This window comes from Elgaria multicarinata, chromosome 6 (assembly GCF_023053635.1).
Source record: "Elgaria multicarinata webbii isolate HBS135686 ecotype San Diego chromosome 6, rElgMul1.1.pri, whole genome shotgun sequence".
In the NCBI taxonomy this organism is placed as follows: Eukaryota; Metazoa; Chordata; class Lepidosauria; order Squamata; family Anguidae; genus Elgaria; species Elgaria multicarinata.
The window spans coordinates 5,138,306-5,153,470 of record NC_086176.1 but is presented as its reverse complement, the minus strand read 5'-3'; the positions used below and the strand labels follow the sequence as shown (position 1 = coordinate 5,153,470).

Here is a 15,165-nt window from a genome sequence, read left to right as displayed (position 1 = left end):
CCACTTTACTGAGGCTTCTGTTTGTGGTTTCTTAGTGGGCTTAAGATAAGCTCCTTCACACATTTCCCCCCAGCAGTTTTCTATCACAGATATACTAGACATTCCTCATTAGAAACCAAACAACCTCCCACCCCGCCCGCACTGAAATTGTTCCAAAGAACATGAGAGGCCCTGGAGGATGACGATATATTGTAATGCATCCATGAACTTCCTTGAGTGAGGAATCACGAGTGCACAATAAATGCCTTGTGTAGAAAGGTGTGCTTAAGTTACAGGAAGGCAGATTTCAGTTGAACATCAGTAAAGACTTCCTGACAGTCAGGGCAGTCAAATGATGGAACCAATTGCCTAGGGAGGTGGGGGTCTCTCTGTCACCGGAGGTATTCTATCAGAAAGCCATTGGCTTGCTTTTATAAGCCGGGAGGGACAGGGATCGAGAGGGCAAGTGGTTGGTCGCATTGCTGCAAGCACCTTGTCCACATCATCAGGCCGCAATAACTGGAATTGATCCCATAAAATTAGGCAGATGGTGGCATCAGACACCTCAACTGGAGCTGCACTAACAACAGTGTCAAGCTCGCTGTGGAGAAAAGCGATTTTGTCCTCATCTATGAATCATGGAGACTCCCCCACCCAGTTCTCCAATCTATGTTGGTGCTGCACTGAGTACCCAGGTTGGCAGAGCTGAGTCAGATCAACCCCACCCAGCTCACCCACCCAAGTCTCAGTAATGTATGCCAGGTCAGCCTTCTCATACATGATTAAATCATGGATAAGAGCCATCTTATTATGGACCGACCTGGCATTAAATAGCAGCACTACAAGGAAGGAAGGCTCGGGATGAGCTACCAGGTACATGAGAGCTAGAGGAGGAGGGGTAGAAGGGGAACAGTGTGTAGATACCTGTAACCCATTCTACGTGGATGTCCCAACCCCCATCCTCCTGCCATATCTCCTTCTGCCCCAAATCACTGGAATAGTGGCACCCCCTCCATGTGTGTCTGCATCAGGGTTTCCCAAGAACATCCTTACCTACACCACCTACACACTCGCAACACTCACTCACCATTCAGACCTACTCTCAACCATACGTTCCGGTCATCCAACAGTCACCCTTAACAGGACAGCACAATCACAGTTCTTGCTTGTGGTTACCAGCTGCTGGTCACATTCGGACATCAGGCCTACTACCAACTAAGCGATAAAGTGCTTATTTCCATTCAGTCTCCTTCCCTTAGTACCTGCTCATTCTGTTCTCCACCTGGAGTGTGGCCACACTTCTCCCCCTGGCTTTCCCCCAGGGGAAGCCCCTGCTTCAACGACCACAGTCTCTCACCCTGGGTAGATGAAGCAGCTCTAATATGTGAAGTCCCCAACCTCTGTCTCTCGCTTAGGGTGGGTAAAGCAACAAGATGTAACTGTGACTATTCTCAAGAGATCCCTGCTCAGGGAATCTCTACTCACACAACCCAGGAGATCGGTAAACAAGCAACAAGTTGACAACCTGAAGGGAGAGAAAATGGGAGGTGCCCCCGTGGCATCCCGAAAGGACAAACCAAAGCCCCCCCCCCTAGTTTAGAGCTGAACTAGACACTGCATTTGCATAATGACTGGCGGGGGTGTGTGTAACTTTTTTTTTTACTTTAGTGTAAATGTGCTGGGGCCCAATATACCCTGAGACCACCACGTGCAAGTGGGATGTGTGTGTTATACCTTCCTACCCAGCCACTCCACCCTTCCTCACAGGAGCTAAAGGAAAGAGGGGACTCCATTGGAGATACTTTCTCTCTTTAGCCCCTGTACCTGAGGAAGGGGATGAATTTAGAAGGGGGTCAGGAAAGTATACTCCCCTTTATTCAGGCATGGTGGTTGCAATCTGAATCAGAGACCCGCATACTTACACTAAAGTAGAAAAAAGTTAGGATCACCTAGATGCAACACAACATCTAGTTTAGCCCTTAGACTGATCACTGGTGGAATGTCTCCTTTGAAAAGTTTCAGGCTAAAGAAAATGATACTGCATTAGTTCAGCATAAAGACCCACATCTATTATATAAGGAGTTGGAGAATTCAACCAGTTTGCATGCTTAAAATGAATGAAATTAATATAATCTATATATTATTTTCTCTGATATAGAAGATTAAGAACTATAGTTTATTAACATGCTGCCTTTATATTCTTCCAACCTATTGCTTTTGGAAAAATTGTATTTCTTGCTGCAGTAGTACTAAAACAGGACTATAACTTTTTCTTCTGGAGTGATAATACTTGTAATTTCTGCAGGAAGCATTATCAAAGTCCCGTAGATTTGTGAGAGTGCATACATTGCAGGGTCAATCCCTAACATCTCCCCTGGGATACAGGATTGGGAAAGAGTCTCTGCCTGAGACCCCGAAGAGCTGCTACAAATCAAGAGTAGATATTATTGCGATAAATGGAGTGGTGGTTTGAGTCAATATAAATCAGTTTCATATTTTAATCCCAAAAGCTGAACAAACAGAAGGCCGAATTGGTATATATCTATGTTTCTCCCAGAGAGTGAGGGAAGGTGATACTGTTTATTTCAATAACTTATGTTAGTTGGTTTTAGGTATGTTTTTCAGCTTATTCTGCTAGAAGAGCTCCATGGACTTCCACAAAGGATTTATTCAATAAAAGACATCATCTTAATGATTTTGTTGTTGTTAGAAAAGGAAGACAACGGTTGAATGCTTGCAGCATGTCACAGTCAGCTCCTGAAAAAGAAGCAAGATCTTCTTTTTTATGGCATGGGACGGCTGTTTCTGTACTCTGGGTTATTAGGGTACATGTCTCTTCTCGCCAACATACGTAGCTTTGGAAAATGTTTATCACAGGGCATCATTGAGGAGAAGGATGCCTTTTTTCCATAAGTAGTGCTGGACAGAATTCACAATACCTACCTATCTACTTCCTCACAGGTTTTTGGAAAAAATGCTGTATGGTTTTGGGTCCTCTTTTCAGTCATCCACGTTGTGGCTTCACTTGGTCTCAGCACCCAGATCTACTACATGGGCCGTTTCAAGATAGGTAAGTGATGATAGCAGATAGCATTTCAGCCACCCTAATCACATTTACCTCGAGGTAAATCTAATGGAAATCAATGGAAACTAAGTCCTTGACCTTAAGATTGTAGCCTCAACACATGGAAGTGGTGCATGTTCCCTTCCTACTGCCTGTTTCTGGAATTTGTTGTTGACATCCAAAGCCCAAAAAACTTGGTGCCAAACTACCTAGCGGACTGCTTTCCTCTATATACATCAAATGGATCCCTGAGCTCTTCTGAGGAGGCCTTCTTGGCCATCCCATGACGATCAGTGTGTCATCAGGTAACAGCACGTAAGTGGGCCACCTTGGTTAGTCGCACCCATACTCTAGGAATATGGGAGAGTAGTTTGAGAGACGAGAACTGGGGTGAGCTTCAAATGCCTCTTGAAAGTACATTTGTTCACTCAGGCCTTCTCTGACTTGTAATTGATCATGACACTGCTCTGTTTTATTGTTTTTTGTAATGTTTTTAAGGTATTTATTGTTTATGCTGTTTTTATGTTGTATTGTATTTGTCTTTATGTATACCACTTGAAGATCCTGGGATGTCAAGCAGTGTAGAAGCAGAATAAATAAATAAATGAAATCAGAATGAAGACATGATATTGACATTTTGGTTCATTTCCTGAGCATTTGTACTAGTGAGTTGCATCTTGGCTACACACAGAAGTTGGTACAGACTTTGGCTTTGCCTAAGGTATTTACCTGCATACCAGTACTGTGTTATGTGTCCAAGGCAGGTGGCGCTTTGCTCAGAAAGGCAGGGCTGGTTGGGTGTGGGTGGGTGTGCGCGCGCGCACGCACATTCTTTGATAGGCATTTTGGAAAACCTCCCAGCTGCAGCACACCCAGTGATCCTACATTTCTGTGTCACTTTGCTCCTCTCTTAAGCATCTTTTTTCCCCTTTTTTTCTGCTTCACTTGGCCTCAGATGTCTCTGATCCAGGTAACAGCACTTTGCATTAAACCTTCCCCATTTGCTCTGAGCAAGCAGGGCCTTAGCAGCTAGAATAAAGAGGTTCTTCTGGTCCTTTATAGAAAAGTCCACAGTTTGGACTAGTGATGGATCTGCCTAAGCCATCCTTCTTCAGAACAAACCTAATAAAGCACGCTGCTGAGGCTGGACCTGGCTGGGTGCCAGGACAGTCTTATGGAGATTTCTCAAGTGTGCTGGTGGACATATATGAAAGTGCAGAGCAGGCAACCTCACTGGCAGATACTCTAAATGTAAAATATGTCTTTAAATCATTTCCATGCTCCCTTTCAATTTCAGAACTTCCAGGCTGATTAAAAATACTAATTAAAATAATTTCAAAATTCAGTCTATAAAACAATAAAGATAGCAGAGCAGGGGGAAAAGCAGATCTAAAAACAATGGAAGGGCACCAACCCTGGCACCTGAAGGTTAACATTAGCTCCAGGCAAGCCTCCCTGGCATTCCTTAGAGAAGGCAGCCCAGTTGCAGGGCCCTTTCCTTGGCCACTATCTACCCAAATCTCTGAAGGTGGAAGCATTAGAGATGAGGAGGAGGAGGAGGCAGATTCATATCTTCAGAAACCTGAAGCTGTCTGGGGCTTTAAAACAAGCTTGTGTTTAACTGGAAGCTAGTGAAGCTGCTTTAAAACTGGTGAGATGCTTCCATCCTCTCAGCTTTAGTCAACGTCCTAACATCTGTCTTTTGAACCAATTGTAGTTTCTCAATCCACATACATAGTACTGTAGTAGTCTAACCTGAATATTTACCAGAGATAAATATTCAGGTTAGACTACTAGACTACTAGACCAAAGATAGCCTGGAAATTTAACAGTTTCCAGGCTATCTTTCTGTTCTGGAAGAGTCAAACTTAGCACATTATCCTTAGCTGCTGGAAAGTGTTTTGTACCTAGAAATGTGAAGCCAGGGGTGGAAGGGGGAGAAAAAATGTGGTGATGGTGGTGGGCAACCAAACCAATTTGGGGAGGAACCCACATTTTCCCGCTGGGGATATTTGAAAATTTGTGAGGGGGAACCCCCTAATTCCCAAGTCTTTATACCTCTATTTGAGCTGCAGATTCTGCTAGGAGAATGCAGTTTAGTTCAGAACCAGTTGAACACATGCACCCTCTCACCACATCAGGATATATTGGCCAACCATCAGTCAGCTAACAAGACCCACTATTGCGGTATTTTATTGTGTACCTTTGCAACCCTTACAGCACTGGGGCTCCTTCATTACGCGATTGGTACAGTGGTGCCAGCCTGCCTGCCAGTGGAGTGCCATGTTTTAATCTCCTGTGCTCTTCTTTCTGTCAGACTTTGGGATTTTCCGACGAGCAATTATGGTACTGTACACAGATTGCATCCAGCAATGCAGTCGGCCAATGTACGTGGTAAGTACGTCCCTCAGAATCCACCTAGAGCCAGCTTTGAGAACTGCTTGTTTTATTTTTCTCCTTAGCATGCAAACAAGACTGGAAAAAATAGTGGCCTTATTTTTATTAGGGTTTTAATTAAATACAGATTCATTCTACAATATCAAAAATACTTTCACACCCACACACCCCTCCCCAATGGCTCTCTGTAACCTAAGTGGAAGAGATCAGGCACTCTCCTAGTGAGAGTAGCACTGGCAGACCAGCAACTTGTGAGATTATCAGTGAGATCAGTGTGGAGTTGAAGTCTTTATTGTCTTGGGGCACAAAGCAAAACCATCTGGTAGTCAGAAATTCAGGTGGAAAATGCATGGGCAGGAGAAAGAAGTACTTTCTGATTTTCCTGACTAACCTTTCTAGGACATGTGTGTAGAAAACCTATGATTCAAATCATGTCACTTCAGCCACGAAACTTCTAGGTGGTCTTCGGAAAGCCATTCTTTTTTATGGTCAAGGTAACTGTGACAGTCGCAGCCAAATCTGTTTATTCACATGTCGCAGAAGTGGTATTAACATCAAAAGGAACCCCCAAGTGAGGGGAGCTGAGCACTTCCCAGCTAACCTCCCTGCCACCAGCCACCCAGTTTTTATTTATTTATTACATTTTTATACCACCCAATAGCTGAAGCTCTCCGGGCGGTTCACAAAAATTAAAACCATTAGGAACATAATAAAACATCCAACAAGCTAAAAACCCAAATACAAAATACAATATAAAAAGCACAACCAGGGTAAAACCACACAGCAGAAATTGATTTGGATTAAAATGCAGAATTAAAACAACAAAGTTTAAATTTAGATGTTAAAATACTGAGAAAATAAAAAGGTCTTCAGCTGGCGATGAAAAGAATACAGTGTAGGTGCCAGGCAGACCTCTCTGGGGAGCTCGTTCCACAACCGGGGTGCCACAGCGGAGAAAGCCCTCCTCCTAGTAGCCACCTGTCTCACTTCCTTTGGCAGGGGCTCACGGAGAAGGGCCCCTGTAGATGATCTTAATGTCCGGGCAGGTACATAGTTTTGATACCACCACCACATTTTTTCTTCACCCCTCTACCCCTGCTAATCAATAAAGTAGGGCTGTGCACCCCCTCCCCAAACCGCTTCAGATCCTGATCTGGACCTTCCGGATCAGGCTTGAACTTGTTCGGGTCGATCCGAACCTCCACCGATCCGCTCCAGAACCGGATCTGGAGTGAGATCCAGAGGTCCGGATCCAGAGGCGGAGGCAGGCAAATAGGGAAGGGGGGACAAAATGGGGGCAGAATAAGTCCCCTTACCTCGCTCTGCTGTCCACCGCCAACGCACGGAATGCGGCGGTGGCACCGGCACCAGGTAAGCCCCCTCCCCCCCTTACCTTTTTTTGGGGGGGGGGTATTTATTTATTTATTGCATTTCTTTGTATATATATATATATATATATATATATATATCAATACAATGTAAAACAATACCACATAATACATAATAATACAAAGTAAACAATTTGTTAAACATATATTCTAACTTAATTCTTTTTAACATAATCATAATGAACATAAATGTGCTCCCTCCAACCACGGGATTTTATTCATATTTCCAAAATCTCATTACTTCTTCTAGGGGTGTTTTCCCTCTCCCTTTTAATAATACAAATTCTAAAAACTGTTTCCATATTCCTTCAAAATCATTCGTTTTTATCATTCCTCTTCTAACATTTATGTTACATGTTAATTTATCATTAATAGCAATATCCCATATTTCTTTGTACCAATCTTCTATATGATAATCCCCTTGAACCTTCCAGTTCCTAGATATCATTAATCTTGCTGCTGTTAACAAATTCGTTATCAATTCTTTTGTCTCTTGATTACAATTCAATTCTCCATACACTGATAGCAATGCCACTATAGGTGTCTCTTCAATCTCCATTCCTAAAATTTCTTTTATCTCTTTAAACACCATTTTCCATAATTTTTGTACAAATTCACATTCCCACCACATATGTAAATACGTTCCTTTCTCTTGACAACTTCTCCAACATGTTGCTGAGTTCATCTTATTTATTTTATTTAATTTTACAGGGGTTAGGTACCACATCCAGACAAGCTTGTAATAATTTTCTTTTATCCTCACAGACATATTTCTCAACACTCGTTATTTCCATATCCCTTTCCAACTCTGTTGCCCTATTTGTTCCTTCAAGTCAGTTTCCCATACCATCTTGCCCACATTTTCCGTCTCTCCCAATTCCACTAATATTCTATATATTTCACTCGTTAAACCTTTTATTAGTTTGTTTTCTCTTTTCTCATTTTCTTTTTTTAAAATCAGCTCCTCAAACTTCGTAATTTGTCTCCACTCCCCATTGTCATTTAACCATTTCTTCGTCCACTGTTCTAATTGAATATAGTTTAACCACATTGTTTCCCTCTTTTAATCTCTCCTTTATTTCTTCCCTAGTTCTCATCCTTTTTTTTAATAAATTTTATTTCAAATAATACCACTTAACATAACATACAAACTAAACAACGAATACAATCAAATACATAACAAATTACTTAAGTATATAAATGTTAACTACTTGTTATCCATAAACAATCAACATAATCCAACTAGTGCACCCCCTTCCCTTCAGGATCACTCCTGTTTCCAGAATCTTAACACTTCTTCTGGTGGCGGATTTCCACTTCCCTTAGAAAACACGAAAGTTAGGAACTGTTTCCATATCACATCAAATTCATTCATCTTTGCTATACCTCTTCTTACCTTAATATTACATGTCAATTTATCATTAATAGCAATATCCCAAAATTCTTTATACCATTCTTCAATATGATAATCCCCTTGAATCTTCCAGTTCCTAGATATAATTAACCTTGCAGCAGTCAGCAAATTTGTTATCAACTCCTTAGTTTCTTTTTTACACTTTAGATTTTCAAATAGTGAGAGTAATGCCACTCTTGGTGTCGCTTCAATCTTCATTCCAACTATTTCTTCAATCTCATTAAACTCCATCTTCCACAATTTTGTTCTTGTAGTCATGCTGGTGTGACATGATGAGTTAAAGGCACAATATTCTGCATGTTTAGACAAGAAAAAGTCCCACAACTCCCAGAATCCCCTAGCATAGCTGGCTGCAGAATACTGGGAGTTGTGGGGCTTTTTTCTGTCTAAACATGCATAGGATTCAGCTTAAGTGAGTTTAAAATGTGAAACTCTGCAGGTGTGTGGAAATGAAAAAACAGGGTTGCCATTATTATTATTATTATTATTATTATTATTATTATTATTATTATTATTTATTACATCAGAAATGTAGCAGGTGTGCAATGTGGAAGTGAAGGGATGCATTTTAAGATATAAAGGGGGATGTAAAACCATTACATCCAGCATCCAAAATTGCTTAACCAAACCATTGTACCTGGTGCCTGACTGGGCAGAGAGAGGTGCCCCGCAGCCAAACACTGCTGACATATTCAATGCAGTGCTGGAGGCCTTCCTCACCTGTTGCTTCTTCCAAGCTGGCCCAGGTTCCTTATCTGAGATAGAGGGACAGAAGTGGTTTTGCTGCCCAAAAGGGCTGTGAGCAGCAGTGTCTGGACTAGGGGGCAAGGTAATATGTGAGCACATAGCATAGCGTGGCTTGGCTTGTTTGAGTGTGTCTGGATCTCCTGAGCTCTGAAGGCATCTTTCTGGAATGCACCTTCTGGTTGTATGATCCATGAGGTCAGGCTCTGGTGGGTGCATAGTCCTCCTTGACAGAAGGGGCTTGCACTTGCTAGAGAAAGGTGAATAGATGTGAAGAAGCGGAGGCACCTCTTGTTCTTTTGTGTTCAAAAGCCACAAAGTGTCTTGTGGCATCTTGAAGACTCACAAATTATGCAAATGATATTCATCTTGTGTGTGACTGACAACTTGCTCCACAACTGCAGAAAACTTCCCCTATTGGTTTTTCCCCTCCCTCCCCTGTCTGTTACGGTGATTTTAGATTGTAAGCCATATGGCAGATTGTCTTGTTTTGTATTATTCTGTACAGCGCCATGAAAATTGATGGCGCTTTATAAATAAATATTAATAATAATATTAATAATTTCTGCACAAATTTACATTCCCACCACATATGTAAATACGTTCCCTTTCCCCCACAACCTCTCCAACAATTTGCTGAGTGCTGGTTGCTCATCTTATTTAATCTAACCGGAGTTAAATACCACCTCCAAATAATTTTATAATAATTCTCTTTTATTCTCACTGACATATTTCTCAACACTCTTTGTCTCCATAATCCTTCCCAACTCTGTTGCCCTATTTGTTCCTTCAAATCTATCTCCCACACCATCTTTCCTGAACTTCCCATCTCCCCTTCCCCGAGCATTATTCTATATATTTCACTCATTAATCCTTTTATTGGTTTATTTTCCCCCTTGTCAATTTCTTTTTTAATAATTAATTCCTCAAACTTCGTTAACTCTCTACAGTCCCCATTATCTCTTAACCAGTTTTTCGTCCAATGTTCCAATTGTCTATAATTTAACCATGTTAATTTCTTTTCTTTTAACATCTCTTGTAATTCCTCTCTTGTTTTCATCCCAATTAACCAATCCCTTAATTTCATTTTATTTTTCTCTATTAAAATTTTATTCAAACTAATCTTTAAATTCTCGGGGAAATTCTTTAACATTATTACCGGTGATAGAGGGGAGTTATTCGGGAGCACCCCCCCTTTATATTTACTCCAAATTTCCCAATGATTCTTTAAAAGGAGGTTACCTATACTTAAACCCCCATGTCTCCCCTCTTCCTTAAAAAATATATTCTCCAATTTCAGGTCTATATTAGTTTTAACTGAATCTTCCATCCAATCTAGATCTCCTACTTCTAAAATCGCCTCTACTATATGTCTTATCCTATTGGCTACATAATATAGTTTAATATTTGGGAGCCCTAAGCCTCCTTTTTTTTGACTCTGATACCATCTATTTTGGGTGGAGTACGGCAGAGTTGTATACTCTCACCTTACCTATTCAACTTGTATGCAGAACACATCATGCGATGTGCTGGGCTTGACGAATCCAAGGCTGGAGTTAAAATCGCAGGAAGAAACATTAACAATCTCAGATATGCAGATGACACCACTTTGATGGCTGAAAGCGAGGTGGAGCTGAGGAGCCTTATGATGAAGGTGAAAGAAGAAAGTACAAAAGCTGGGTTGCAGTTAAACCTCAAAAAAAACAAGATTATGGCAACCAGCTTGATTGATAACTGGCAAATAGAGGGAGAAAACGTGGAGGCAGTGACAGACTTTGTATTTCTGGGCGCAAAGATTACTGCAGACGCTGACTGCAGCCAGGAAATCAGAAGACGTTTACTTCTTGGGAGGAGAGCAATGACAAATCTTGATAAAATAGTTAAGAGCAGAGACACCACACTGACAACAAAGGTCCGCATAGTTAAAGCAATGGTATTCCCCGTAGTAACCTATGGCTGTGAGAGCTGGACCATAAGGAAAGCTGAGCAAAGGAAGATAGATGCTTTCGAACTGTGGTGTTGGAGGAAAATTCTGAGAGTGCCTTGGACTGCAAGAAGATCAAACCAGTCCATACTCCAGGAAATAAAGCCAGACTGCTCACTTCAAGGAATGGTATCAAAGGCAAAACTGAAGTACTTTGGCCACATAATGAGAAGACAGGATCCCCTGGAGAAGAGGCTGATGCTAGGGAAAGTGGAAGGTAAAAGGAAGAGGGGCCGACCAAGGGCAAGATGGATGGATGATATTCTGGAGGTGACAGACTTGACCTTGGGGGAGCTAGGGGTGGCAACGGCCGACAGAAAGCTCTGGCGTGGGCTGGTCCATGAAGTCACGAAGAGTCGGAAGCGACTGAACGAATAAACAACAACCATCTATTTTTATTTATTCTTGCTTTCTTATCCCCATTACAATAACTATTTATAATATTCTGCCAACTTTTTAACTCTGGTTCCAAAATTTTTATTGGAAGCATCCTAAAAACAAAATTTATCTTTGCTAAAATTTTCATTTTTATTAATGCTATTCTTCCAAACCATGATAAATTCAATCTTCTATATTTTGTCAGTTTTTCCAAAACCTCTTTCTTCAATCTAGTAAAATTCTCCTTCTCTAAATTCTCCAAATTTTTTGTAATACTAATTCCCAAATATTTAATCTGTTCTTTAAATCTCATTTCCATTCCCTTCCTTTCCAACTCCTTCTCTTCTTTTTTAGAATAATTAAATAGCATTAATTCCGATTTTGACCAGTTTATTCTTAAACCAGTAATTTCCTCAAATTCTCTCAAATGCTGTTTAATTCTTTCTAATCTTTCACCTAAATTTTTGACAGTTAACAGTGTGTCATCTGCAAACATGTTCATTTTTATTTTTTTATCCCTTCCTATCCCTTCTATCTCCACATCTTCTCTTACTACGTTTGCCAATAGTTCCATAACCAAAACAAATAGGACTGGGATCTTTTTTACTATAATTAAACAACATCATCTCTGCCTTTGTCCAATTTATTTTTAATCCCGTCACTTCCTCAAACTCCCTCAGATGATGTTTTATTCTATCAATTTTTTTAATGGATTAATTGTTAATACAGTATCATCTGCAAACATTTTTTTTTATTTCCTCTTTCCATCCTATTCCCTCAATAACGTTGTCCTCTCTTATCACATTCGCCAATAGTTCTATAACCAATACAAATAAAACCAGTGAAAGTGGGCAACCTTGTCTTGTTCCTCGGGCAAGTTGTATTTTTTCTGTGACTCCATTATTTACAACTACTGAAGCTAAGTTTCGTGAATATAATTGTTCTATTGGACCTTTAAATCTTTCCCCAAATCCCATCTTTTCTATTATCATCTTTAATGCTGGCCAACTCACACAATCAAAGGCTTTGAATATATCTAAAGCTATTATTCCTGCTCTCAACTTTCCCTTTTTTATCTCCTGTATTATATTTACAACCCTTCCCACCAAATTATGCATTTGTCTTCCCGCTACAAAGCCACACTGATCCTTCCCTATATAATTACCTATAAATGTATTCATTCACTTTGCCATTATAGCTGATAAAATTTTGGCATCTTGATTTATTAATGAAATAGGTCTGTATGAATCTGGAAATGTCAAGTCCTTATCCGGCTTTGGAATTAATATAATTATTGACTGTTCCACGGTGGTGGTATCTTATCTCCTTCTATTATCCCATTATATAATTTCATTAATTTCAACACTAATATTTTTTAAAATGTTTTATAATACTCCGATCCCAATCCATCTGTACCGGGGGATTTTGCCCCTTTTAATTTATCTATGACTTCTTCTATTTCTCTTTGAGTGATATATCCTTCCATTAAATCTTTATATATGCTTTTCTATATAGCTTCCCATTCTTGCCTTCAGTGTGACTCTTTACTTATAAACTTCCTGATAAAATTCTTGGAAAATCTCTATTTTTTCTTTCATCGTATTACATGGCTTCCCCATTTTATCTTTAACTATCTCTATTGAGTTCTTTGTCTTTTTCATTTGTGTGGCCCTGGCCAACACCTTAGAATATTACTATTCTCAAAATACTCCCTTTTTAAATAAACCAGATTCTTCTGTACTTCTTCTAGATTTCTATTTTCTAATTCCTTCTTTTTTGCTTGTAATTTTGTTAACATTTGTTTATTTCTACTTTGCAAATACTCCCTTTCCAGCTTTTTGACTTCGTCCTCCAATTTTTTCTGTATCTCCTCTTGTTATCTCCTTAATTTACAAGTTTCTCTAATGCAAATCCCCCTAGCTACCGCCTTCATTGTGTCCCACAGTACTGATGGGGGACATTCCCCATTATCATTAATTTCTCATATCTCTTGTAACTCTTTCCCCATCCACTACCTTTTCATATTTTCATATTCTAGTATTTAACTTCCGTCTATTAGCTTCCCTGTAGTTTCTCTTTACCTTAAAATCCATGTTTACCAATGCGTGGTCAGTTACTTTAATTACCCCTAATTGTGTGTTACAAACTTTTATTGCTAACTCCTTTGAAACAAAGATATAATCTATCCTTGAAAAGATTCTGTAAACTGGTGAATAAAAAGTGTACCAAACTTTTCCCCGCCCCTTGTCATTCGCCAAACATCTGTGAAATCCTTTTCCTTTATCATTTTATTTAAACTTGTGATATTATTCCTTCTTTCTCGGGCAGTGGGGTTTGACTTATCTAAAATATTATCCATCACCATATTAAAATCTCCAGCCAATATTACATGCCCTTTTTTATTTCCTCCATTTCTCTGAATACTTCCCTATAAAAATCTCTTTGCTTCTCATTAGGGGCATAAATATTGATTAAAGTATAATTTGCCCCTGTATCTCCCTTTCCCATCCCTTTTACTCTTTAATACACTAAATCCACATTTCTTCAAGATAATTATAGATACACCATTTTTTGAAGTCCCCAATGACTTCTCATACAACACTGATGACTTTAGCCGTAGCTCATTTAATCCTTCTTTAACCTGATGAGTTTCTTGTCGAAAAATAAAATCAGCCCCATCTTTGTTTAACAACTGCTCTATTCTCTTCCTCTTTACAACTGCCCCCAGCCCTTTCACATTGAGTGTTGAGATACGTACTTTCTTATCCATAATATAATTGTTTTACTCTTTGTAGATCCCTTGTGCACAGCCACATTAACAACACTACTAACTTTAACTTAAACGAACTAACAATCAAATTTTTTATCCTCTCCCCTTCTCCCCCCCAATTCCCCTCTCCCCTCTTCTGCTCCCCCCTTTGCTTCTCCGTAGGTGAGCCACCCCGGTCATGGCTATTCAACCTTCGGGTGGGGGGGGAGATAGAACCCACAGTCCCGATGCAGTAAGCCCTCCAGCTCAGTAACCATTCTTCTTATCTCCTTCCCTTTCCCTCCCTCCAATTTTTATTAAATCTTTTTTACTCCCTACTTGGACCAGGACGTTCTTCCTCTTCTCCTTCCAGCTGGGGTGGCATCTCATCTTCTATGCCTAATTCTTTCAGCTTAACAATTCCCTGTTCCAGCGATGTTATTCTATGTTGTCTTCCTTCACGCATAAATCACAGGAACACCGGATATCCCCATGAATAAGCAATCCCCTCCATCTTAAGCTTTGCTATTATTGGTCTGACGCTTCTCCTCCATTCAATGGTTTGTGGACACAAATCATTGTAGATTTGAACTGGTGTTTCTTGGTACTTCAGTGTTGTTATTTGCCTGATTCTCTTCATAAGCTGCTCCTTTTTATAATAGTTGGCAAATCTAACCAGGATACCACAAAGCATCGCTCTAGCTCTTGCTCCAGCCACCCGGTGTATTCTCTCAACGTCTTTAGGTGCCAGATCAAAGTCTGCAGCCAGCTCCTTAAACCATCCCAAAATGTTGATTCTCAGATTCTCACCCTGCACTTCAGGGAAATTTCTTAAGCACAGATTTGGCCTTCTGGATTGATCTTCCAGGCAAATCAGTCTCAGTTCATGTTGATCAAAGCTTATATTCAGTTGGTTTAACTGCTGTTGGTTCGTATCCACCTGCTTCGTTAATTGTTGAACTTCTGACTTTGTTTGTTCCAATTCCTTCTTAAGCTCCAACATTGATTTATTAACTCCCTCCAGCACAATTTTGACGATCTTATCATTGGCTTTCTTATTATTTTCCG

The 15,165-nt window shown here is 40.1% G+C and overlaps 1 protein-coding gene across 2 annotated transcripts in view; it reads left to right on the top strand.

Annotated features, from left to right (window-relative positions):
- SIDT1 (SID1 transmembrane family member 1) overlaps window positions 1-15,165 on the top strand; it is a 117,802-nt gene that overhangs the window by 60,818 nt on the left and 41,819 nt on the right. The window contains exons 13-15 of one of the 2 annotated variants that reach the window (XM_063128910.1): window positions 2,941-3,049; window positions 3,999-4,013; window positions 5,361-5,437. In XM_063128910.1, coding sequence (XP_062984980.1) covers window positions 2,941-3,049; window positions 3,999-4,013; window positions 5,361-5,437 — 201 coding nt within the window. The remainder of the gene's footprint in view (window positions 1-2,940; window positions 3,050-3,998; window positions 4,014-5,360; window positions 5,438-15,165) is intronic. The other variant, XM_063128911.1, reaches the window with a different exon arrangement.